The sequence below is a fragment of the Syngnathus floridae genome, chromosome 5, assembly GCF_059516105.1.
Source record: "Syngnathus floridae isolate MCC-2025c chromosome 5, RoL_Sflo_1.0, whole genome shotgun sequence".
Lineage (NCBI taxonomy): Eukaryota > Metazoa > Chordata > Actinopteri > Syngnathiformes > Syngnathidae > Syngnathus > Syngnathus floridae.
Window position 1 is genome coordinate 15,540,915 of NC_142417.1, and position 24,393 is coordinate 15,565,307.

General features: G+C 44.8%; 1 protein-coding gene across 4 annotated transcripts; it reads right to left on the reverse strand.

Annotated features, from left to right (window-relative positions):
- Positions 1–10,412: 10,412 nt before the first annotated feature.
- On the reverse strand, positions 10,413–21,571 carry LOC148398392 (tubulin beta chain-like). 4 transcript variants are annotated; one of them, XR_015858468.1, is made up of 3 exons: positions 20,075–21,571; positions 14,518–14,641; positions 10,413–14,452 (listed from the first exon to the last, which is right to left on the reverse strand). XR_015858468.1 is itself a non-coding variant. In XM_088375171.1 (2 exons), exon 2 carries the CDS (start codon positions 18,316–18,318, stop codon positions 17,518–17,520), a length of 801 nt encoding a protein of 266 aa, XP_088231297.1. In that variant the 5' UTR covers positions 18,319–19,183; positions 20,075–21,571; the 3' UTR covers positions 14,761–17,517. The 4 variants fall into 4 exon arrangements, 2 of the variants coding, with proteins under 2 accessions (XP_088231297.1, XP_088231296.1); XR_015858467.1 differs by having other exon boundaries at positions 14,518–14,752; XM_088375171.1 differs by lacking the exons at positions 10,413–14,452; positions 14,518–14,641 and adding an exon at positions 14,761–19,183.
- Positions 21,572–24,393: the final 2,822 nt, after the last annotated feature.

The window sequence follows — 24,393 nt, forward strand, 5'->3', positions numbered from 1 at the left end:
GATTTAATTCATTCGTTTGCTTGTTCATTTGTTCGCTTGTTCATTGTTTGTTCATTTGTGTGTTTGTTCGTTCGTTTGTTCATTCATTTAGTTGCAGGGATGGCGGTTTATGCTCTTTACTCTAACATTCTGGCCCTTATTAGTGTGTTTGATGTGGTCATACTGCTGAAATATTAAGCCAATAACACCACAGTTTAACATTGGTATTAATGGAACATAAATGAAGCTCTAGTTAGCACACAAGCTTTCAATGGGCATGGTTCGATTGAACAAACTTAATTTTCTTCCTTGTCTTCTTGCTACATGCTTTGATGCATGCATTCATATGGAGTCATTTTAGACAATTTTATGACGAAAAAAAATTGCGAGTGTGAAGCTGCACATTGAACATCATTACTTTATCACTCAGGTTCCTGTTTTTGTAGACAGCATGGTACATTTGACGTAAACACTGTCACATCCTTATTTTCATTCTGGGGTGAAATCTTGTACGACATGTTTGGGAATTTGGTAGACTGCACTAAGGTACAAGGGTGCTCTGGTGGACCAAGGGCATTTTCTTTTACATGCTGCTGGCTCATCTGATATTTAGGTGACAGAAAGTAGACAGGATTTTTGATCAGGAAAATGTAGGTACATGTGCAATTTGGGCGGATTTGATCGAGGTGCAGGCCATCAGATTCTGACGTCAGCAGATGTTTGTGGTGGATGTCATTGTATTTTATTTATAAATATGATAACAGGGTGCACTGAGCCCTCTAATTCATAAAATCTAATTCATTAAACGCATGATTAGTCTTTTTGCGTTGTCAAGTCCCCACTTCACAGTGGCATGTGCTAGTGTTGTCAAAAGAACCGCTACTTTCTGTACCAATTCGGTATCAACACGCAAAAAATACACCGATACCTGCTTTTTGTGGTACCAACTACCGAGTATTTAACTTTTCACTCGATTCTTGCCGGAACTGAAGGAGGCAGTATACGCATGCGAGCAGCAGATAGCTTCTCAAACGTAGGACATGTTTGGCAAAAAGAAGACGTCTGGTCACACTAAACCGGAGCAATAATAGATTCGAACAAGCCAACGTGCAAAAAATGCTTGAGAGGTTTGAGGCTTGAGAGGCTCCATGCCACTGCTGCTCTTTTTCAATGTATATAGTTGAATATTGTTATTTATTAACAGTCTTGCTTGTTTTCATAGATGTACGACTTGAAGGCGCTATGTCAGTGCTGCTCTTTTTTAATGTATAAAGTTTACTATATGGTTTAAGCAGTTTTAAATAAATTAGTGATTTTAAATGTGGATTCTGTTGTTTTGTTGTTTTTTACCATGGTAGTATCGAGAATTGTGGTAAATCACAGGTATTGGTACCGACGACAGAAATTCTGGTATTGTGACATCACAAGCACGCGTACAGTTAGACTGCAGACGTGCTAGACGTGCTGAACATCAAAATAGGGCCCAAAATATTATGGTATGGCTTCTTCTGGAGTTTTCAGACAACAGTCTCTTTATTTCCTTGGTGAATCAAATTTAAAATATAACATATATATAACATTTGACATGTAGAAATGCATTCACCAGACAAGTAGTAAGCAGTGACGGCTACAGATATATCACACAATGAAACACAGATAATAAAAAACATATGTTTCTGGGGGACAAACCACATTGCTTTGATAACAGCATGTTTGAAAGATGGAGGAAATGCAAATGTTTCCTTTCTTTCCTTTTGCCTAGCATATCAGCATATATTAATGACAAGTGCACTCAACACGAGTAGCATCTGGAGATATTGCGTCTATCTCAAAAGCTTGAAGCAGTGGCTAAATTAGAGTCTGGTGTGAATCGATAAACACTGTCAAACACCTCAGGGGGTCCCCCCAAATTTCCCACAAACCACTCTAGCCCCCTAGGTAGAGAGAAACAATGGTGGAGCATCAATACCTACAATTGGGAGAAGGTAGAACAGAAGAGACATCAACCAAAATCACACAAGTGGGTCAGCTTTCCTCTAGACAGTAAATGGGTGCGCAATTGTTTGCATCAATTGAAACCTGTGGGAGATGGAGGACACGATGGGGAAGGGGTGCCATTAGAAGTGCATTGGTATAGAAGGTGGGTGCTTGGGAGGTGAATGGGGAGTGGAGGTTTTTAAAGCAAGACGAGATGGGGGGTATAGGTGTTTTCAATTACCCACAAATTCAGAGCAATTTCCTCCTCTTTCTGCCCACACCGCCAACTGAGAGGCTGATGGGAGGCCTGAACAAAGAGGCATGGAGATCGCGATTGTTTGACTGCGGGTTGGTGGGGAGGAGCAGGAGGGGGGTGGTTTTTGTCCATCTGCCTTGCTCAGCTTTTTTCTGTCACCTTGCCGCTAGGAGTCCCCTTTTTTGTCACTGGCTGCAAACATGAACATGTCACGTGTCTGCTCTCCAGTGCCTTGGACAGCGCCCCACTCCTGCTTACATTGTTCACAGGCACACCCACAAAGTAATCAGCGCTCATTGCCTGATGCCAACTCATCACTAGCCTGCTCGCGCCTCATTAACTCTCCTACTTAAACCCTACGTTCCCGTCACTTCTGGTCTGTTCGTCTGGCTTACTAACTGTCGGTTTGTTACCTGTTTCGGCAATCTGCCTGTTATACCCGTTCTGACTCCCATTGTCGACCTTGCTTACCTGTTTGCCCAACCATTCCTGAACACTGCCCGCACAAACTTTCTGCCATGAACCGCCTTGACCGTACTGAGAAGAGGCGTCAGCCAGATTTCTGGATAACTCAGTTCATTGGTCCAGCTAGTGGAGCAACATGTCCCAGGGGCTGGCCCGAGTTCTAAAGGCTTAAGTGTTTAGCCACCCCTCCGCCTCCCCCTGACCTGAACAACTCCTGCCTGAACGTGACATGCTGCCTTTGATGGCTTCGTATGCAGTTACTGGACCCGTCTTCTTCACAGCTGCAGCCTCTGGGCCTCTCTCGCTGCCCCGCCAGCTGCAGTTCCCTGCCTTTTTGCCTCAACTGCAACCTATGGTCTTGTTCGCTCGACGACTCAACTGCAGCCTATGGTCTTGTTCACTCGATTGCTGCGGTCTCTGATCTCATCCTTTTGACAGCTGCAGTTCCTTGTCTCGACATCTGCAGTTCCCTGTCTCGTTGCTTCAATAGCTGTAGCTCCCTGTCTTATCACTTGGACAGCTGCAAACACCTGTTTTGTTGTTTCGGCCGCTTGAGCACCAAGTCCAGTCTCCACGACAGCTGCAGTCCTGACTCCAGTCACCTCGATAGCTACAGTCCTGAGTCCAGTTGCATCACCAGCTGCAGTTCCCAGTCTCGTCTCCTCAACAGCTAAAGATCCCTGTCTCGTCCCTTTGACAGTTGCATCTTCTAATTCCGTTGCCTCGACAGTTGCAGGTTTCTGGTCCGTTGCCTTGGCTGCTGCAGCCGCAAGTCCGGTCTCATCAACAGCCAATGCAACCTGTGGTCCCGTCGCCTCAGCAACCGCTGCGACCTGCGGTCCCGTCGCCTCAACAGCCGCTGCGACCTGCGGTTCCGTCGCATCAACAGCCGCTGCCCTGCGGTCCCGTCGCCTCGACTGCTGTGGCCTCCTGGCCCAGCCCTTTGATAGCCGCCACCCAATCTTGGTCCAGCAGCACACGTCAGCTTGTGGGTGATTGACGGCTGTATCCAAAGTGCGGAACCAAACACATTTAAAAAAAAAAAAAAAAGTTCTATTCATTTACAGCTATGTATCTCAACATCAGAAACCTCTACACCGACAATAGTCTCGTCCTCCCCGATCTTGCACAGTTTGCAACATGAACATACGAAAGGACTGAAAGAAACCTATATCAATCATGTTACTCCCCTTGCTCCCCAGCCAAGGACATACATAAGACATGAATATTTGGACACTTTATCAATTCAGAAACCAAAACTACAAACGTTTAACAATGGATTTTTGCCGTCTATTTACTAGTATGGTAGCTTTCAGTCACAATTGCAAAACCTTCAACTAAATACAGTGTGTGTGAGAACCCAAATCCCTAAAAAAAAAAAAATTTTATTTCCACTGCATCATACACACTTGGCTTGACCAAGCTCTACATAAAGCAAATGCTTTCCCACCGTCAAAATCAGGAACTATGAGGTGCTGTCCTTTCTATAATTTTTCCAATATGGAACTCCACTTTTTTGCTGCAGTATTTTTTTTCTTGGTTCCTTCATTCTTGTTTTGAACAGAATGTGTCTCTAACCATGCCAAACAACAATTTGGTGGAAGGTAAAAAGTGTAGCCCCTCATTCTCCTCCATCATGGGTGTTTGTCTCTGCATCTTTTTAATCGTTTAGTGCAGCACAGTTTTCACAGTTTTCAACAATTACACTCTGAAATCCTTTGTATGGGCCAACCAGGTTCTTCCACCTCATATTCATCAGACAATACCTTTTCAGGTCTTGCTTTACATAGCAGTTATACTGGAAAATCATCTTCATCATAATGTTTCCAAAAAATTTTAAGCATGGTCATTTCTGAAATGTCTAAGTAAACAAGAGTCCCATGTGCACTTGCATTTTTGTGCGAAAAAAGGGCAACTGTACATCAATACGTGTGGATAATATTTTTTTGGGAGCTTGTTTTAGAGATACAAAGCAGGTCTGTAAGCAAATAATTAGGGCAAAAAACTGAGGTGGAGACTCTGCCAGAACATGAAGCTCTAAAAATTAAAAGGAAGTCACATATGCGGGACTATGTCAGAACGTGTGTTGATGTGTGTGCATGTGTGTTTTTTGTGTGTGTACAAGCGCAGGGGGTGGGGATGGGATTCTTTCTGGATGGTTAGTCTTATCTTCATGCGCACTCACAATGTATGCTGCACCAGATGGTCACACAACACATAGTCACTAATGGCACCACTTGATCATGTCTGGCTTGTACTATAAATCAGTATATTAACAATGAACACATGTCATACATACAGTTTGATTGATCCCCATGTGACACATAAAGCCATTTCATGAAAAGAGAGGAAACACTCAGAGGACCTTGTAGATTTAGCCGTGCGTGCCTGATTGATGGTCGACAGGAGAGATCTCCCAGACATTATCCTCAATTTATGATAGCTCTCATGTTACTGTGTACATCTTGTTTGTTTATTAAGACATTACACTGCTGCTGTCCATGTGGGGATTTAATTGGTCTGCTTCGTAAAGCTGCTTCCATTTTGAACATTTCTAGAAACAAGTGGTTAGGAACTCTGAGGAGAATGAGCAATTTGACAGAGACGACGTGCACAAACACCACTATTACATTCGTCTTCTGTATTGCAGCCATTTGTGCTAATTTCTTGAAAGAATCAAAGTTGAAAACAATGTAAGAAAAAGACGCATGATAACAAAAATGACAATAATATACGTAAATAATTATAATAAAGGCGGCACGGGTGGGTACTGGTTAGCACGTCCACATCACAGTTAGGAGGGTCCGGGTTCGATTCCACTTCCCTGTGTGGAGTTTGCATGTTCCGGAGTGGGTTTTTTCCTGGCAATCCGGTTTCCTCCCGCATTCCAAAAACATGCTTGGTAGGCCAATTAAGTACTCCAAATTGCCCATAGTGCAAGAGCGGATGGTTGTTCGTCTCTGTGTGCTTGCGATTGGCTGGCAACCGTTTCAGGGTGTCCCCCGCCTACTGCCCGATGACTTGGGATGGGCAGCACACCCGCGACCCCCACGGGGCCAAGCGGTACAGAAAATGGATGGATAATAATCATAATAATCATCATAATAATTAATAATAATAACTTTTTAATTTCTCTTTAGCATCTTAATTCATCACACAAATTTAGTGGCTAATTAGGCAGGTCTTAAACTCAAGGGCACCCATTAATAGTTTATGTGGGTGACCAATGATTGCCGAAAGAATACAAACACACAACAGCTCTGATTCTGGCTCACGGAGCATAGGCAGCCGTGTGTTTACGCAATCCTCAGAGGAGGCAAGGCAGGAAGTTGCCTCCTCCGGGCGACTCGTCTTCGGTTTAACATAACTATAAAAATTCTGCGATTTTGGTTCAAAATAATACAATACTACTGAAATTAAAAGGAAAATGACTTTATAATAAAAACAATTGAATTTGTTTTGCCCCTTTTCATGATGGCAGGGTAGGCACGGCCTCCCTTGCCTCCTCTGACCGTACGCCCCTGTTTGCCATACAATTAAAGTTCTAGTAAATAGTAATCATTATTAGAGGCCCCCAACTGTGGTGTGGCTTGCAATGAAAATAAGTGTTTGATCATGACATTTTATTCACAGTGGCTCGCTAAATATTCATATTTCTTGACCTCTTGCAAATTGTGTTACATAAAAACCTCTATCGTAATTTGGAAAATGCATTTTATTCAGATTTTCTGTGATTGACACAAACCTACAGAAGAATATGGGAGAGAAAAATGGTTCCGTTTCAATTTATTAATAATATAAATGTAAATAATTTGGCATACAAAAGTATCACCCCCATTTACTCTGATACCCCAAGATACTGTACAATACAGTGATAATTTTTGTAATTTTAAAAGGTGGTAGCGAGGCGGCTCGGTGGGGTACTGGTTAGCATGTCTGCCTCACAGTTGTGGTAGCGATACAAGCCAAAAGTCAGTTCTATGATTTGAAAAATTGTCTTGTACAGAATACTTTTGGACACAACAGTTTTCAAATTTTTATTTCTTACAAAAGTTTGAATTTTTGTCATGCCACCGAATGGTGAATTGGTGATTTGTCTCCTTTGGGTATTTGTAGCTAAAAGATGGTGGTGAAACATGTCAGCCTGTAAGATGATAAATATTATATACAACTGGTGATTACTAGTGAGGGTGTAATAATACGGTTTTTGACTGATACAATACATGGTGATATAAGGCCAAACATCCATTCATCCATCCATCCATTCATCCATCCATCTTCTTCCGCTTATCCGGGGTCGGGTCGCGGGGGCAGCAGCTTCAGGAGGGACTCCCAGACTTCCCTCTCCCCAGCCACTTCATCCAGCTCATCCCGGGGGACCCCAAGGCGTTCCTAGGCCAGCTGAGAGACATAGTCTCTCCAGCGCGCCCTGGGTCGTCCCCGGGGTCTCCTACCGGTGGGACATGCCCGGAACACCTCCCCAGGGAGGCATCCAGGAGGCAACTGGATGAGATGCCAGAGCCACCTCATCTTGCTCCTCTCAACGTGAAGGAGTAGCAACTCTACTCTGAGTCTCTCCCGGATGACCGAGCTTCTCACCCTATCTCTAAGGGAGAGCACGGACATCCTGCGGCGAAAACTCTTTTCGGCCGCTTGTATCCGGGATCTCGTTCTTTCGGTCACGACCCATAGCTCGTGACCATAGGTGAGGGTAGGAGCGTAAATCGACCGGTAAATTGAGAGCTTTGCCTTCAGGCTCAGCTCTCTCTTTACCACAACGGACCGGTACAGAGTCCGCATTACTGCCGACGCTGCACCGATCCGCCTGTCGATCTCACGCTCCATCCTCCCCTCACTGGTGAACAAGACCCCAAGATACTTAAACTCCTCCACTTGGGGCAGGATCTCATCCCCGATCCGGAGAGGGCATTCCACCCTTTTCCAATCGAGGACCATGGACTCGGATTTGGAGGTGCTGACCCTCATCCCGACCGCTTCACACTCGGTTGCGAACCGCTACAGTGAGAGCTGGAGATCACGGCCTGAAGAAGCCAACAGCACCACGTCCTCTGCAAAAAGCAGAGATGCAATGCTGAGGTCCCCAAACCGGACCCCCTCAACGCCTCGGCTGCGCCTAGAAATTCTGTCCATAAAAGTTATGAACAGAATCGGTGACAAAGGGCAGCCTTGGCGGAGTCCAACCCTCACTGGGAACGAATCCGACTTACTGCCGGAAATGCGGACCAAACTCTGGCATTGGTGATACAGGGACCGAACCGCCCTTATCAGTCGGCTCGGCACCCCGTACTCCCGAAGCACCCTCCACAGAACCTCCCGAGGGACACAATCGAACGCCTTTTCCAAGTCCACAAAACACGTGGACTGGTTGGGCGAACTCCCATGCACCCTCGAGGATCCTGCTGAGGGTGTTGAGCTGGTCCACTGTTCCACGGCCAGGACGAAAGCCACACTGCTCCTCCTGAATCCGAGGTTCGGCCTCCCGATGGACCCTCCTCTCCAGCACCCCTGAATAGACCTTACCAGGGAGGCTGAGGAGTGTGATTCCCCTGTAATTGGAACACACCCTCTGGTCCCCCTTCTTAAAGAGGGGAACCACCACCCCAGTCTGCCAATCCAGAGGTACTGTCCCTGATGTCCACGCAACGTTGTAGAGGCGTGTCAGCCATGACAGCCCCACAACATCCAGAGCCCTTAAGAACTCCGGGCGGATCTCATCCACCCCCGGGGCCTTGCCACCGAGGAGTTTTTTAACTACCTCAATGACTTCAACCCCAGAGATTGGAGAGCCTGCCTCAGAGTCCCCAGGCCCTGCTTCCACAATGGAAGGCGTGTAGGTGGAATTCAGGAGGTCTTCGAAGTATTCTCCCCACCGACTCACGACGTCCCGAGACGAGGTCAGCAGCACGCCATCCCCACTGTAAACAGTGTTGATGTTGCACTGCTTCCCCCCCCTGAGACGCCGGATGGTGGACCAGAATTTCCTCGAAGCCATCCGGAAGTCATTCTCCATGGCCTCGCCAAACTCCTCCCACGCCCGGGTTTTTGCCTCAGCCACCGCCGAAGCCGCGTTCCTCTTAGCCATCCGGTACCTGTCAGCTGCCTCCAGAGTCCCGCAAGCCAGAACGGCCCGATAGGATTCCTTCTTCAGCTTGACGGCATCCCTTACTGCCAGTGTCCACCAGCGGGTTCGGGGATTGCCGCCACGACAGGCACCAACGACCTTACGGCCACAGCTCCGGTCAGCCGCCTCAACAATGGAGGCGCGGAACATGGTCCACTCGGACTCAAAGTCCCCCGCCTCCCCCGGGACGTGGGAAAAGGTCTGCCGGAAGTGGGAGTTGAAGCTCTTCCTGTCAGAGGATTCCGCCAGACGTTCCCAGCAGACCCTCACAGAGCGTTTGGGTCTGCCAGGTCGGACCGGCATCTTCCCCCACCATCGGAGCCAACCCACCATCAGGTGGTGATCAGTTGACAGCTCCGCCCCTCTCTTCACCCGAGTGTCCAAAACATGCGGCCACAAATTCGATGACACGACTACAAAGTCGATCATCGAACTGCGGCCTAGGGTGTCCTGGTGCCAAGTGCACACATGGACACCCTTATGTTTAACATGGTGTTCATTATTGAAAGTCTGTGTCGAGCACAGAAGTCCAGTAATAGAACACCGCTCGGGTTCAGATCGGGGGGGCCGTTCCTCCCAATCACGCCCTTCCAGGTCTCACTGTCATTGCCCACGTGAGCATTGAAGTCACCCAGTAGAACGATGGAGTCTGCAGAAGGAGCGCTCTCCAGCACTTCCTCCAGGGACTCCAAGAAGGGTGGGTACTCTGAGCTGCCGTTTAGTGCATAGACACAAACAACAGTCAGGACCCGTCCCCCCCACCCGAAGGCGGAGGGAGGCTACCCTCTCGTTCACCGGGGAGAACCCCAATGTGCAAGCGCCCAGCCGGGGGGCAATAAGTATACCCACACCTGCTCGACGCCTCTCACCGTGGGCAACTCCAGAGTGGAAGAGAGTCCAGCCCCTCTCGAAAGGGCTTGTACCGGAACCTAATCTGTGCGTGGAGGCTAGTCCGACTATATCTAGTCGGAACTTTTCTGCCTCGCACACCAGCTCGGGCTCCTTCCAGCCAGAGAGGTGACATTCCATGTCCCAAGAGCCAGCTTCTGCAGCCGGGGATCAGACCGCCAAGGTCCCTGCCTTTGGCCGCCGCCCAGCTCACACTGCACCCGACCCCTTTGGCTCCTCCCACAGGTGGTGAGCCCATGGGAAGGGGGACCCACGTTTCCTCTTCGGGCTGTGCCCGGCCGGGCCCCATGGGCGAAGGCCCGGCCACCAGACGCTTGCCTTCGAGCCTTGCCTTATACTTTAGCATAAAGTGCAACACAAATAGCAACTTCTTTTTTATACTCTAATTTTCTTATCAGAATAAGAGTTCCTTTTATGCACTAAAACATCAATGTAAAAAAAAAAAACGCTTGTGGAGCAAAAGATATGTATATAAGTAGCAAACTATATTCTCACAATTATCCTGCTGCTGTAATTGTTCTGTAAAATATTATGTTACATATTCTAAAAAATATTTCAGCTAGTCTACATGTTGTCTGGCAGCAAACCTCTATAGCAAACCTGGGCAAATTACGGCCCGCGGGCCAAATCCGGCCCTTTGTGCGTCCCTGTCCGGCCCGCATGAGGCCAATCGTAATTAAAAAAAAAAAATAAAAATTGTGTCGTGCGTACAATACAACTGTTTCGCTTTTATTTTGAAAGGCGTCGCACTTCCATGTAGCGTGCGTGCATGTGAGCTGTGCGTGTAGGTGAACAGCGCGAAGTAATGCTGCCCTCAAAATGTGTGCTAACGCGAAGAAAAGTTGACAAGGAGCGCCGTGTTTTCAACAAGACATGGACTGCCAAGTATTTCTTTACAGAAATAAAGCTAAAGCCATGTGCCTGATTTGTGGTACACTGGTCGCTGTGTTTAAAGAATATAATTTGAGTCGCCATTACACGACCAAGCATGAGAAAAAAATACATCTGTCTGATAAACAGGGCGCATCAGAGACTGATGCATTGCTAGCAAAAACTGCAAGCCCAACAAGGACTTTTTATCAAACTTCACACCCAGAGATGGAGCGGCTTTGTCATTTGAGGAAAAGTTAAAGAAGTTAAGAATAAATTGTAGTGATTAATAATTGTTTTTTTTATTTGACCTTTACACCACAATTTCACATAGCTTAATATAAATATAAACAGAATAATTGTATTCTTCTAATTACCAGTACCAACTATTTAAAATAAATAATTTAGTGCATTTTACAATGGAAGAAAATTGAGCAGGTTTAAGTTATCGGAGGTGTGGCCCTCTGACACAACTCAGGTTTTTCATGTGGCCCCTTGTAAAAATTAATTGCCCACCCCTGCTCTATAGTGTAGTGTAGTTAAAAAAATAAAAAAAAAACTTCAAGAAAGATTATTCCCCTTTCCCCTGTGTTCTGATTTTGGTGGGTCAAATAGATTATAAAATCCATGTACCCCCTGCAATGTGCTCATGTACTAGTCATCGCTGTTTGGTGCAACGAATGAGTATTTGTATGGAGATCTCTGTGTGAGTGGTCAGCAAACGCACCTAGAGTAAATTGCACAACGTGTGTGTAGTTCTTTTGCCTCGACACGCAGCGATTTATTGCATAACGCATGCACCTTTTTTTGCATTCCCTTATTTATAAAACCAAAAATCAAAAGACTTAAATGTGTATTCTTTGTGTCTTTAAATAAAAACATGCAAGTAATGTTACATTCAATGTGTGCCGGGCCTGCTGCTGCAGGGCTAACAACATTGGCATAATAACTGTGGAATTGCATTGCAAAATTGTTGTGTTCTCGTTATATTTCACTGGGCATTTGCAACAGCTATAAATGGCACTGTCTCGTCACGACGATTTCGTTTCTTTTCCTTTCCCACAAAAGCGAACACACTACGTCATCACATCTACTCTTCCTTGTCGCCATTATTGTCTCGGTTGCGTGCTTAACGTATATCTGCGGAACCCTCGAGCTGTGGGTATAATGTATACGAGGGAAAACAAATTAAAGTTGACTAAATTTAACATTCAAATGAATAAAATTGACAATGTATTGGAAAATTTGAGTCAAAAATTGTCTCATTAATTATATTGATTAGATCAATTGATGATTGTGTCGATGTGGGGCCGCCATTGACGTAAATGAGTCTGTTCTCATTGTAGCTGGATCGCAACGTAGACATGGCGGATTCAACAAATGTATTATTATTTCCCTAATTAGTAGGCTTACATAATCATCCCAAACCCTGTCTTGTTCTTTCATCAAGATCTGGACAAAGACCTTTCTAGTCCTCCCAAACTTGAATTTGTGTGAACAATTCATTGGAAAAATTCCAAATCTATCCCCAACTCAGCCTCTTTCTGCATGTGTTCGAAAGGAGATGTGGAGCATGGGTATTATTGTGCACATGACATTTGAGAGGCCTGTCAGTAAAAGATCTATATTTAGCTAGCAGGGGGCCAAGGTGACTTGGTGTAATGACAACATCCAGATACATTCGACTGGACCCTGTACTTTTTCATCTACTGTTGCTGCTGCCGCCGCTCCCGCCGCTGATGCTGCCACTGTTGGTGCCACCGTTGCTGCAGCTGCCGCCGCTGCTGCCGCCAGTACTGCCGCTGCCGCTACCGCTGGTGCTGCCGTGCAGTCAGAGAAAGAAGAGGTCAGACCTGGCTGGCCTAAGGAGTGAGTGAAGCCATCTTGGTAGCCTATGTCAACATCAGACTATATTATCACAGGCGAGTTAGACGATCCATGGAACCTGCCCCAAATCCCTTCGCCACGCTAGGGATATGCTCCTTACACACTTCCCCATCTTCTTTAGGCGCTGGCCATGTGTCTTCCAGGATCTGACGGAGAAAACAGCCTGCCCTACACTCATGAGGATCCTAGATGAACATTTCTTCCCCATTAAGCCCGAGGGGGTGACGCCAGATATTCTATGTGGCCAGATGGTCTTGAATTGCCATGAGAATGGCATGGCTGTGGTTATGCCTCAGCTGAGTGTGAGGGTGCTTATGTGAAGGGGGTCATCTGTCCTGATATCAGAGAAAGGGAAAGATGGCTATGTTTTGACAATCTGAACATTCTTGCTCATAGAGCACATTTGTAGTACGTAATCAAACGCTGAGGTCCAGTATTTGCACATTAAGTTTTCATTAATTTTGTCCTGGAAAAAAAATAACAACAACCCCCACAACAGATTTGGCACCAACAACTACTATGTGCTTGAAGTGGAATCTTTTCTTTTATCAGAGGCGGGGTGCAGATTTTAAGGCTCGCTGCGCAATGACCAATTTGGCAGACCGGTGTCCACCAAGCTGGGCGGGCAAGTGCAGCAGAAGGAGTGTCATGAGATGCGACAATTTGGAGGCAGAAAGTCAATCTAACCTTATGCCTGCCTAGACCACGGCCAAAACTGACATGGAGTAAGACGGCTGCTCCGTAAATATTGAAAGGGCGAGCGAGCGAGCACCAAGCACTCTGAATCATTGTATTATTTTCTTAAATCATTCCAATGAGGGTTATATGAGGGTAGGCAATGGATGATCAGGTGGAGGCAGTGTACAAGTGCCCATTTGATGGTATAGATGTGATTCTGCCATCTTGAGAAGAGCCACTTTCATGATTGAAGTCAGTCATGACCATCCCCACATCGGCACAACTCACTCTCGCACATCCGCCAGCCTGCCCTTGTTCCCAACATTAGGTCCTCCCCACCTCCGCAAAGATTTATGCCACACGCTTGTACAGGATTTACGTCAGTCATCAAAACAGGGCCCTCAATCTTTGCTCCAAATTTCTAATGGTTTTTAATATTTAGGAATTTTAGCCATTGTAAACAAACTACTGTATTTTCCACCCCACAAGATGCTTCTGGTTAAAAGAAGCAGACTCGATTATGGAGGCTATTTCTGTACTTAAATAGGCACACATATGGCGCTCAGCATATTGAGTGCATGCATGATAAAACAGAGTATACAAAAATGGTAACAGGAGCAGGACAGTGAGTTCAGTTGTACTTTATTCTCTTACTAAGTAAAACACTGTACTCACATTATTGTTCATCAATCTTCATCCGCAATTCCATCTTGCAGTGGTGGCGAAGACTAGTTCGGCAAAAAACATCTTGAAATTTTTACATGGCCGGCCAACTCGCCTGACCACAATGTCATTTAAAACCTTTGGGCCATTGTCAAGCGACACAAAGCTGACTGACTCTGCTGGACCAAGTCAAAGTCAAAGTCAAAGTCAGCTTTATTGTCAATTTCTCCACATGCCAAAGACACACAAAGAAACCGAAATTTCGTTCCCCCCTATCCCACGGTGACAAGACATGGCTCACAACAGACAAACAAGTAAACAAGTATAACAAAAGCGTGCTGAATAAATAATGAATAAATAACACAACAAATAAATAAATAAATAAGAGGAGCAAAAAAAAAAAAAAGGAGCAAGTGCGCGTACAGCAGACAGTCCCGAAAATAGCGCAACAGTGCCGCACGCTACGCAGAAGGGGGTAGCGAGTTCAGGGCCCTAACAGCCTGGAGAAAGAAGCTGTTGGCGAGTCTGGTGGTGCGGGAGCGCAGGCTCCTGTACCTCTTCCCAGAGGGCAGAAGGTCAAACAAAGAGTGAGCCGGGTGACTCACATCTCTGGCAATCGAGGTTGCCTTGCGGGGGAGATGGGAGGTGTAAATGTCCTTCAGGGAGGGGAGCAAAGCACCAATAATCTTACCAGCCGTATTCACTATGCGCTGCAGGGCCTTCAAGTTCTGTTCAGTGCAGTTACCACCCCAGACAGCGATGCAACTGGTGAGGACGCTCTCAATGGTGCCACGGTAGAATGTAGACAGGACTGCCTGAGGAGCACATGCACGCCTGAGCTTCCGCAGGAAGTACAGGCGGCGCTGAGCTTTCTTTGCCAGTGACGCGGTGTTTGCGGACCAGGAGAGGTCCTCACTGATGTGAATCTGTCGGTGCAGAAACTTGCTAGAAGATGGTCAAATCGACTTTGGGCAACTTTTAAATGCGTCAGGCTTAGGATAAATTAACTTAATTGACTCAAAGGTCCTTCCATATACCAAAGGGGACCTTTGCATTTGCAATTCAAATCAGTCAGGTTGCAGCTACCGATTATATTACTCAAATAATCTGTCAATTAGTTGTATTAAATTCATTTAGTCTTCACTTATAGATTAGTTGACGACAGTGTTCCCTCTAAGCTGCTCAGCTGCGCAATTGCGCACTGGTCGCGCAGACTTTGCGCACAAGAAACTCCATTCCGCGCACAAAATAAAATTCAGTATAAATTGATTGATATCTAATGTTAGACGTAATCTAATTAAGTGGACGATTGACTTTCTTCCAGTGCCTTTTTGTAGGATAAATCAGTAATTGATAAGTGTCCAGCCAATTATATGATATGGTTCACTTACGCTACATATATGTATGAGTCATACATATATGGATAACCATCCGTGCCGCGCAGGTTAGCTAGCTAACGCCAGTGCGGCGGAGTCGAGCGATGCAAATGCTAAATTAGCTAATCATGGAGAAACAAATGAGCAGCGACATTGGATGGTTGTCGGAGTGTGTGCAACTACAAGAGGAAACGGTGAAACTGGGTGAGATTTTTTCTTTTTCGAATAAGAAAGGTCTCCTCTCCATAACATGCAATGAAGCCAAAGTGGCGGGCGAGTTTACGAAGGGAAAAATATGGAAGAAATGGAAATTGGACTACCTCAAGAGTCACATTAAGCAGAAATGTTATTGCTGTTGAAATTGTACAAAGACTCACGATGGGACAGGGGATCGGTACATTATTGCGAGAGAGCGCAAAAGATCGACAGAAAATGAACGAGCTGTCACGCTAAAAAAATCCGGCCCCGAGCATGTTAAAGTTCTCATGGACAATATCTATCTATCTATCTATCTATCTATCTATCTATCTATCTATCTATCTATCTATCTATCTATCTATCTATCTATCTATCTATCTATCTATCTATCTATCTATCTATCTATCTATCTATCTATCTATCTATCTATCTATCTATCTATCTATCTATCTATCTATCCATCCATCCATCCATCCATCCATCCATCCATCCATCCATCCATCCATCCATCCATCCATCCATCCATCCATCCATCCATCCATCCATCCATCCATCCATCCATCCATCCATCCATCCATCCATCCATCCATCCATCCATCCATCCATCCATCCATCCATCCATCCATCCATCCATCCATCCATCCATTCAGTCATTCATTCATTCAGTCATCCAATCTGGTGTTGCACACAGTGGTGTGTTTGCACAGACACTTGAGAAATTAGAGGGAACGCTGGTTGACTAGTTCTTTTATCATAGACATATGATTTAGGTTGTTTTATTTACCTGACATGTTTCGGCGTGTACTTGCGCCTTCATCAGAGTATCACTGGTGACGCGTCTTTATCAGCTGTTGAATCATTCAACAGCTGATAAAGACACGTCAGACCTACACGTGAAACATATCAGGTAAATAAAACAACCTAAATCATTTGTCTGTGACAAAATAACTAGTCAACGGGCAAAAAATGTTGGTCTTGGTTTTCCAAAGTAAATCAAATCAGTCTGCTTTCATTGAACACAGGGTATTTATTGTTGACAAGACCAAAGTCTGCGGATTTGAACAATTCTAAATTGAAAAAGGCATCCATCCATTTTCTGAGCTGCTCAATCAAACAATTTATCAATTAGGCCAGTTATACACACAGACAATGTCAAACTTAGGCTAAACGATTCCACTTGCCTTGAATGGTCCAATTTTTGATAAAGTTGGTTGTATATCAGGACTTGGAGGAAAAGAAAGCTTAGAGCTTGGGGTCAGCTGCTTAAAGTGTGCTTTTACATTCTCGCGTTTGCCTCAAGGGTCCTTACTTGTGCCATGTGGGAAAGTTTTTGCCAACATTGCCACCTACTGACCACTGCCAAAATTACAATTCCTAAGCGTCTGCGTCGCCGCACGGTAGTTAATGAACGTTGCATTGAGTTGCATGCACTGCCAACTAATCTTGGTGATTGTGTATAAGCAAATTAACTTGACCCAACGAAGCACGGCTTTTATTTTAATCACATTACGCAGCTTTTATTGATAGTAAATATACCACAAATGTTTGTGTTAAAGGAATACTTCATCCATCCATCCATTTTCTGAACTGCTTAGTGCTGGAGCCTATCCCAGCCGTCATCGGGCAGTAGGCGGGGGACACCCTGAACTGGTTGCCAGCCAATCGCAGGGCACACAGAGACAGACAACCAATCGCACTCACACTCACACCTAGGGACAATTTGAAGTCTTCAATCGGCCTACCAAGCATGTTTTGGGAATGTGGGAGGAAACCGGAGTGCCCGAAGAAAACCCACGCGGGCCCGGGGAGAACATGCAAACTCCACACAGGGAGGGCCGGAGGTGGAATCGAACCCGCACCCTCCTAACTGTGAGGCGGACGTGCTACCCAGTGCGCCACACAGCCACCTTGCGCAGGGTCGCTCGCCGGGTCGCTCGGGGTCGCTTGGAAAAAAAGGAAAACTCGAACATTTCAAAAAATCTCGCCACGCTTTTATTTCAGTGATACACAAAATCTGACTTGTCAGCAATGAAACCTAAAGACTTGGGACAAGTGTCATGAATTAAATTGCTGGGAGCGAGGTGGGGGTGGGGGGGTGGGGGTTACGACGACAAAGTTTAAGCCATATCTTCATCATCCTCATCAAATTCGCCCTCATCCTCAGCACTAGCATCCTGGTACTGCTGGTACTCTGATACCAGGTCATTCATGTTGCATTTTGCCTCTATGAAATCCATCTCATCCATGTCCTCACCTGTGTAAAAATGGAGTAAATCTTTGCGGCTGAACCTGGCTGTAAATTTCTTGGAGATGCGCTTGAATAGCTCTTGGATGGCTGCGTTGTTGCCAGTGAAGGTAGAGGCCATCTTGAGGCCACGAGAGGGAACGTCACACACTGCGGTCTTGATGTTGTTGGGGATACATCCGACAAAGTCACTACTATTTTTGTTCTGCACTCTGCGCAGCTCCTCATGCACCTCCTTCATGGACATGTGGCCACGGAAGATGGCAGTAGCGGTCAGAAAGCGCCCTTGGCGTGGGTCACAGGCAACCATCATATTTCTGGCATCGAACACCTCCTGGGTTAGCTTGTGGAGTGTGACGGCCCTGTATTGATGTCTGTCTTTGCTTGTGATGGGTGCAATGCCTGGTATGAGAAAGTGCAGACGGGGGTAGGGCACCATGTTGACAACCAGTTTGCGCAGGTCAGTGTCGTGGAGTCCAGGGAATCTGAGGCAGGCGGTGACGCCGCTCATGGTGGAGACCAGGTGGTTAAAATCGTCGTAGGAGCGAGTGGTGAGTTTCAGTATACGGAAGCAGATATAGTACAGAGACTCATTTTCAAAGCAGATGGTCTTGTCTGTGTTGTGTATCAGCTGGGGGACCGACAGCATAGCATTGTAGGGCTCAAGCTGCATGTCGTATTCTTTAGAACAGTGTTTCCCAACCACTGTGCCGCGGCACACTGGTGTGCCGTGAGAGACGTTCAGCTGTGCCGTGGGATTGTCCAATATTAATTACGGAGCGCATTGTAAACAGGATCGCCAAACCACTGGTCAGTTCGCGCAAGGCCTGGTCAGCCACTTGCTAATCGTGCATGTGTGGAGAATCGGAGAATCTTGAGATTTCATATTGTGTCGATCTGATTGTATTGCATCGGCACATATTCAGTTTATGTGTGTTGCTGTGTGCTTTTGCTAACAGTGACAGACACTATGACGGTTGTGGTGCGTTTCAAAGTCAAAGTCAAAGTCTCCTTTATTGTCAATTCCTCCGCATGTCAAGACACACAAAGAGATCGAAATTACGTTTCTCACTATCCCAGGGCGACAAGACAGAGTTCACAACGCACATACAAGTAAACAACACAGGAAAAATAAAACAAGAAGATGAACATATAAGAGTGATAGCACGCTAGCGGCTCCCGATGCACAGCAGAGTCCGGAAAGATGACAGTCAACCAGGCCACTGTGAACACGAGCACACAGCAGGCACGCACTGTCCGGTTCGTGGATCCTATCAGGCGAACGCAACCCATCTTGTCGTCCCGCGAACGAACGTACGCCAGGAGAATGGAAGGCACGGCTGGGCGAGCTGGGTTGGCCGCAAGCCTGGCCCGACGTCTTCGCGCTGGCCCCTCTTCCGCTGCCTCGCAGACCCGCTGCCGACGCATCCCAACAATGCTCCAGGACGGAGCAGTCCGAGCTCACGACGCAGTCCAATATATAAAAAACGCAGTTTGTGGTCCAATGGAAATCAGAGCATGCAGTTCAACCGGAGAACCTGGATTGGTTATTTTTCACATACGTAAAATAAGCAGTCAAGTCGAGATTCCTCGACTATGATAGCCACTCAGCTGCTGTCAGAACAGCAGAGCGTCTTTAAAAGTGACTTTGTTCTTATTGTTGCAATATTTATAGCCCTAGTCTAAAACAGTAAACAAAATCACGTTGATTCTTTTATTTTAATCACAATCACTTTAAATAGTTTATTTCTTACACCGTCTAAAACCTTTTTAAAAAACTGTCACTTTTATTTAAAAAAAGGAATACAATTTAAAGAATATTTAGTATTTATTTCTATTAAATTATTCGACTCTCCATACATATATAGGAATAGGACTGTACGTGTTTCGTTGTAATATAACTGATTTTAATATAGGAGCTTAACAGATTTTTGTTGGCGGTGTGCCGCGAGATTTTTTCCAATGAAAAGGTGTGCCGTGATTGAAAAAAGGTTGGGAAACACTGCTTTAGAAGGCACCACGCTGAAAGTGTTCATGATGCGGTCTGGGTACTCCTCACGAATTTAGCTGATGAGCAAAGTGCTCAGCCCGGAGCCGGTACCACCACATCCAGGACAGACTCCACCAATTCTGCACCTGTTGTGTAATTACCCCTAGCCCAGTTGCCACCGGTACTACTCCAGCCTGTAAGGGGCGTGCGTTTTATAAGAAATTTAAAATAAAAAAAAAATGAAAAAACGCGCTTGACACCTATGACTGCCACATCACAGTTTTCAATTGAAATGCAAAAGCTGGCTTGACAGCTATTAAAATTAAACCAAAAGAATTATATAAAAGTTGCAGACAATCATCGTCTTTGTTTTAGAGAAAAATGAATCAAGGACCAAAATCATATAAAACGTCAAACACGAAAACAGGTATTGACTTACCTTCGCACCAATGCTGTTTCCACATTCACCAACCTGTAGATGCACAATTCCTCCCATTTTTTTTTTATGTGTGCCCAATAAAAGCCTGTCTCAAGTCTGATCTCGCAACGCTCGCATGCAAAGGGCTTTAATGCCTCTTCTTTTGAAAGTAAACTACGCTGTTATTGGTTGAGACTAAAATAAATAAATAAAATACTTCAGGACAATCTTTCTCACAACAAAATTGGTCAATTCTCAACTCTGGATTATGCAAATGCAATTGTTCAGCTTTATTTACAAGAGGAAAATTAATTTCAGGGTTTAAGGAAATAATTTTATCATCTTTTTATTGGTTGAGTATGTACTTCAAGACAAGCTTTCTCACAACAAAATTGCTCAAGTCTTGATCATTCAAATGCAATTGGTCACTTTTCAGAAAACTGATTCATGTTCGGGGTTTTAGGAAAGTTTTATCCGTCCCTCCGTCCGTCCATCCATCCATCCATCCATCCATCCATCCATCCATCCATCCATCCATCCGTCCATCCATCCATCCATCTTCTGTACCGCTTTGTCCCCATGGGGGTCGCAGGTGTGCTGGAATCAATCATTTTTGTAATGTTCAGTTTGCAAAACAGTCAGCAAACGGGTGGAACGGTGAGGCATTGTCTGCCTTACATTTCAGAAGTTGTGGGTTTGATTCCATCGGCCCTCCCTGTGTGGAGTATACCGTATTTTTCGCACCAAAAGGCGCACTAGATTATAAGGCGCACCCTCATTGAATTTTTTATTTTAGAAATTATTTCATATATGGAGAGCACCGGATTAAAAGGCGCATCAAATAGAAGCTATACTGCAACAAACTGAGGTTGACTAGGGTTGCGGTATGCATCTACTAGCCAAAAACCAATGAGCCCTCTGTAAACAATCGTGTTTCTCAAACAATTTCCTGTAAAATGATCAGAACTGACTAAAGTTTGATCTAACACGGGTACTGCTTACCTATGTTTCCCTTCCATATCGATCCGTAAATTTACTCGAAACATTAACAGAGCAGCCTATTTTGACATGAAATAGCCTCGTGCGTATAGCAGCTATTATTATAGCATTAGCCACCCGCAAACTCCCATGAGCCTCAGCTCGCAGACCCCCATGAGCCTCAGCAAAGTGTAAACAATCGTGTTTCTCAAACGATCTCCTATAAAATGATCGGAACTGACTAAAGTTCGATCTAACACATTGGTACTGCTTACCTATGTTTTCCTTCCATATCAATCCGTAAATTTACTCGAAACATTAACAGAGCAGCCTATTCTGAAATGAAATAGCCTCAAGGGTACAACAGCTATTCGGTAACGCCCCCTGACCACAGTTGCTGTAATGTTGGGAAGTGATGCGACCTTGTAATTTACTAGTCGTACTAAAACGTACTGAAACATTTTGGTAGAGCACTGTGTACAACCAGTATGGATCAACAAATTCATCAATTGATCCATATATAAGGCGGTCTGCATTATAAGGCGCACTGTGGTTTTTTGAGTAAAATGTAAGTTTTTAAGTGCGCCTAATAGTGCGGAAAATACGGTACATGTTCTCCCCGTGCCCGTGTGGGTTTTTGCCGGGTACTCCGGTTTCCTCCCACATCCCAAAAACATATTTGGTATGCCGACTGAGCACTCAAATTGCCCGTAGGGGTGAATGTGAGTGCGGATGGTTGTTTGTCTCTATGTGCCTTGCGATTGGCTGGCAACCAGTTCAGGGTGTCCCCCTCCGACTGCCCGATAACTGCTGGGCTGGCTCCAGCACGCCCGCAACCGACGTGGGGACAAGCGGTATAGAAAATAGATGTATGGATATTCATGATATAGACGATAAACGGTATCATTATCAATATCAATTTATTTGACCTAAAAAGTGTTTGCCTATTGAAACAAAAAAATAAGGAATTCTCACCACCAACAACTATGTAGCTTGCTTTAAAAAAGGAAAGGGGGGGTGTTGCACTTCAGAGGCATCAAAACCCATTACACGCAGGCATTGCGAGACAAAACGCTTTGTGACACGGCTTCATTGGACAAGACGAGGTTATTATACACAAAAATAAATAAATAAATAAAAATGGGAGAAATTGTGCATCTCTAGGCTGGTCAGTGTGGTAACCGCATTGGTGCGAAGGTTAGTAAATACTTTTATTGTTGATCTTTTATATGATTTTTTGATCCTCTATTAATTTTTCTCTAAAATTGTCACTTTGCTTGGGACAAAAGGAGGCTTCAGAACTGAAATTTCTTCTCAATCATTCATTCAAATCAATTCACTCAAATCATTCTCGTTATGAAAGATTTCATCACAAAACGTTTGTGGCTTTTTATTAAATTAACACGTTTGACATCGCTATAGTGTCATTTTAAAGCAAATTAATGAATGCAACAATATTAAGTTCCTTTGAAAATACCTAAATAATAAAAATTGATCAAATCAGTGTCAGTCGAGTCTGTCAACTAGTGATGGGTCCATGAGGCGTCGTGTATCGCTTCGACACATTGGCAAACTGTATTGACACTGTGTCGATACTGTGTGGCTGACTGCTGACACCCGCTGGACCTTAAAAATACTACAGGCAACCTAGTTGACAGACTCGACTGGCACTGATTTGATGACCTAGTATATACATTAATTAATTTCAGTAATTATATTTTATATTGTATTCTTTCACATTCATTTAAATTGAAAATATATTTTATTTTTTAGTTACAGTCAATAATGTGAACATGTATCATAACATGAAAATCTAAGTGAACGTGAGGTGAATGAGGATGCTTGTGCACTGGGATTATTTTTTTATATATATACAAATTGTTATTTAAAACAAAGATAGTTTTTCCAATGTTTTGACATTGAGCCTGTTTCGCTTTTTGGACACAATTTCTCCCGCCGTTGAAAACACCCACTCACACGGCACGGATGAGGCTGCAGTGCAGTGTAGTGGGTCCAGTTCCACTACACTGTAGTGTTCCAGTATCTGATTTGGGCCTGCTCCATAATTCTTGATAACTTCGACGATGAACCGCAAAAGATCAGACATTGTTTTAGCAGATCCATCCCGTTGATAATGCGCTTCCTTTAACAGAGCTTTGGCGCGCTTCCTTGACAGACTATACTGCTGTTCGTTCGGTCACGTGACTTTTTTAAAGCGATACGCGCACCAACACGGGGCTTCGCTCTATGAGCTCGACACATGGCGTCGTACGGCGTCAGCACTATGTTGTTTTCAATAAAAACATGAAGAACTCACGTTTGCGTCAGTCAATTTTAATTTTTATAAAGAATTATTCTCATTTGATGTCTATAAGTTCATCCGCGTTCTGCCATTGAAGCGGGGTGCATTCAAAGACCTGTACGACTGGTCTTTGAATGCGCCCCGCTTGGGAACCTGCTCAAATTTGCCATATTACCTGAACAGACCCCCAGGAAGACAGAAAAAAAAAACAGTTGGAGTCCAGGACTCACCGTTCTCAAAACGGGGGGGAGGGGGAGAGAGAACATATTCTCATGGGGCCGCCGTGAGGATGTGTTCTCCCCTGTAATTTGGTCTAGGAATGAGGGAACCTGTTCAAATTTGCCACACTACCTGAACAGACCCCCAGGAAGACAGAAAAAAAAAACAGTCGGAGTCCAGGACTCACTGTTCTCAAAATAAGGGGGGGGGGGGGGGGGACATATCCTCACGGGGCCGCCATGAGGATGTGTTCCCCCCCTGTAATTTGGCCAAGGAATGAGGGAACCTGTTCAAATTTGCTACACAACCTGAACAGATCCCCAGGAAGATAGAAAAAAAGCCAGTCGATGACCAGGACTCACCGTTCTCAAAATGGAAGGGGGGCGCAAATTCTCACGGCTTGACATTTTTTAAAGAGTTCCTGTTACAGTTTTTATCCCCCCTCCCCACCACCTGTCACTTTGCTTGGAACAAAAGGAGGCTTCAGAACTGAAATTTCTTCTCAATTATTCATTCAAATCAATTCACTCAAATCATTCTCGTTATGAAAGATTTGATCACAAAACGTGTGTAAAAGCCACACACGTTTTGTGATCAAATCTTTCTTCTTTCTTAAATGTATGACATTGCTATAGTGTCAGCTTTTAATTATATTGCGCTGTCATTTTAAAGCAAATTGATAGATGCAACAATATTAATTTGCTTTGGAAATACCTGAGTAATAAAATGGATGGATGAATAATGATTACAATTTGTAATATATACTCCTTGTAGCATGTAACGGTACCCAAAAGGAGGAGTTTCTTTCCATCGAGGTTTATGCAAAGAGCTCACGTAATAA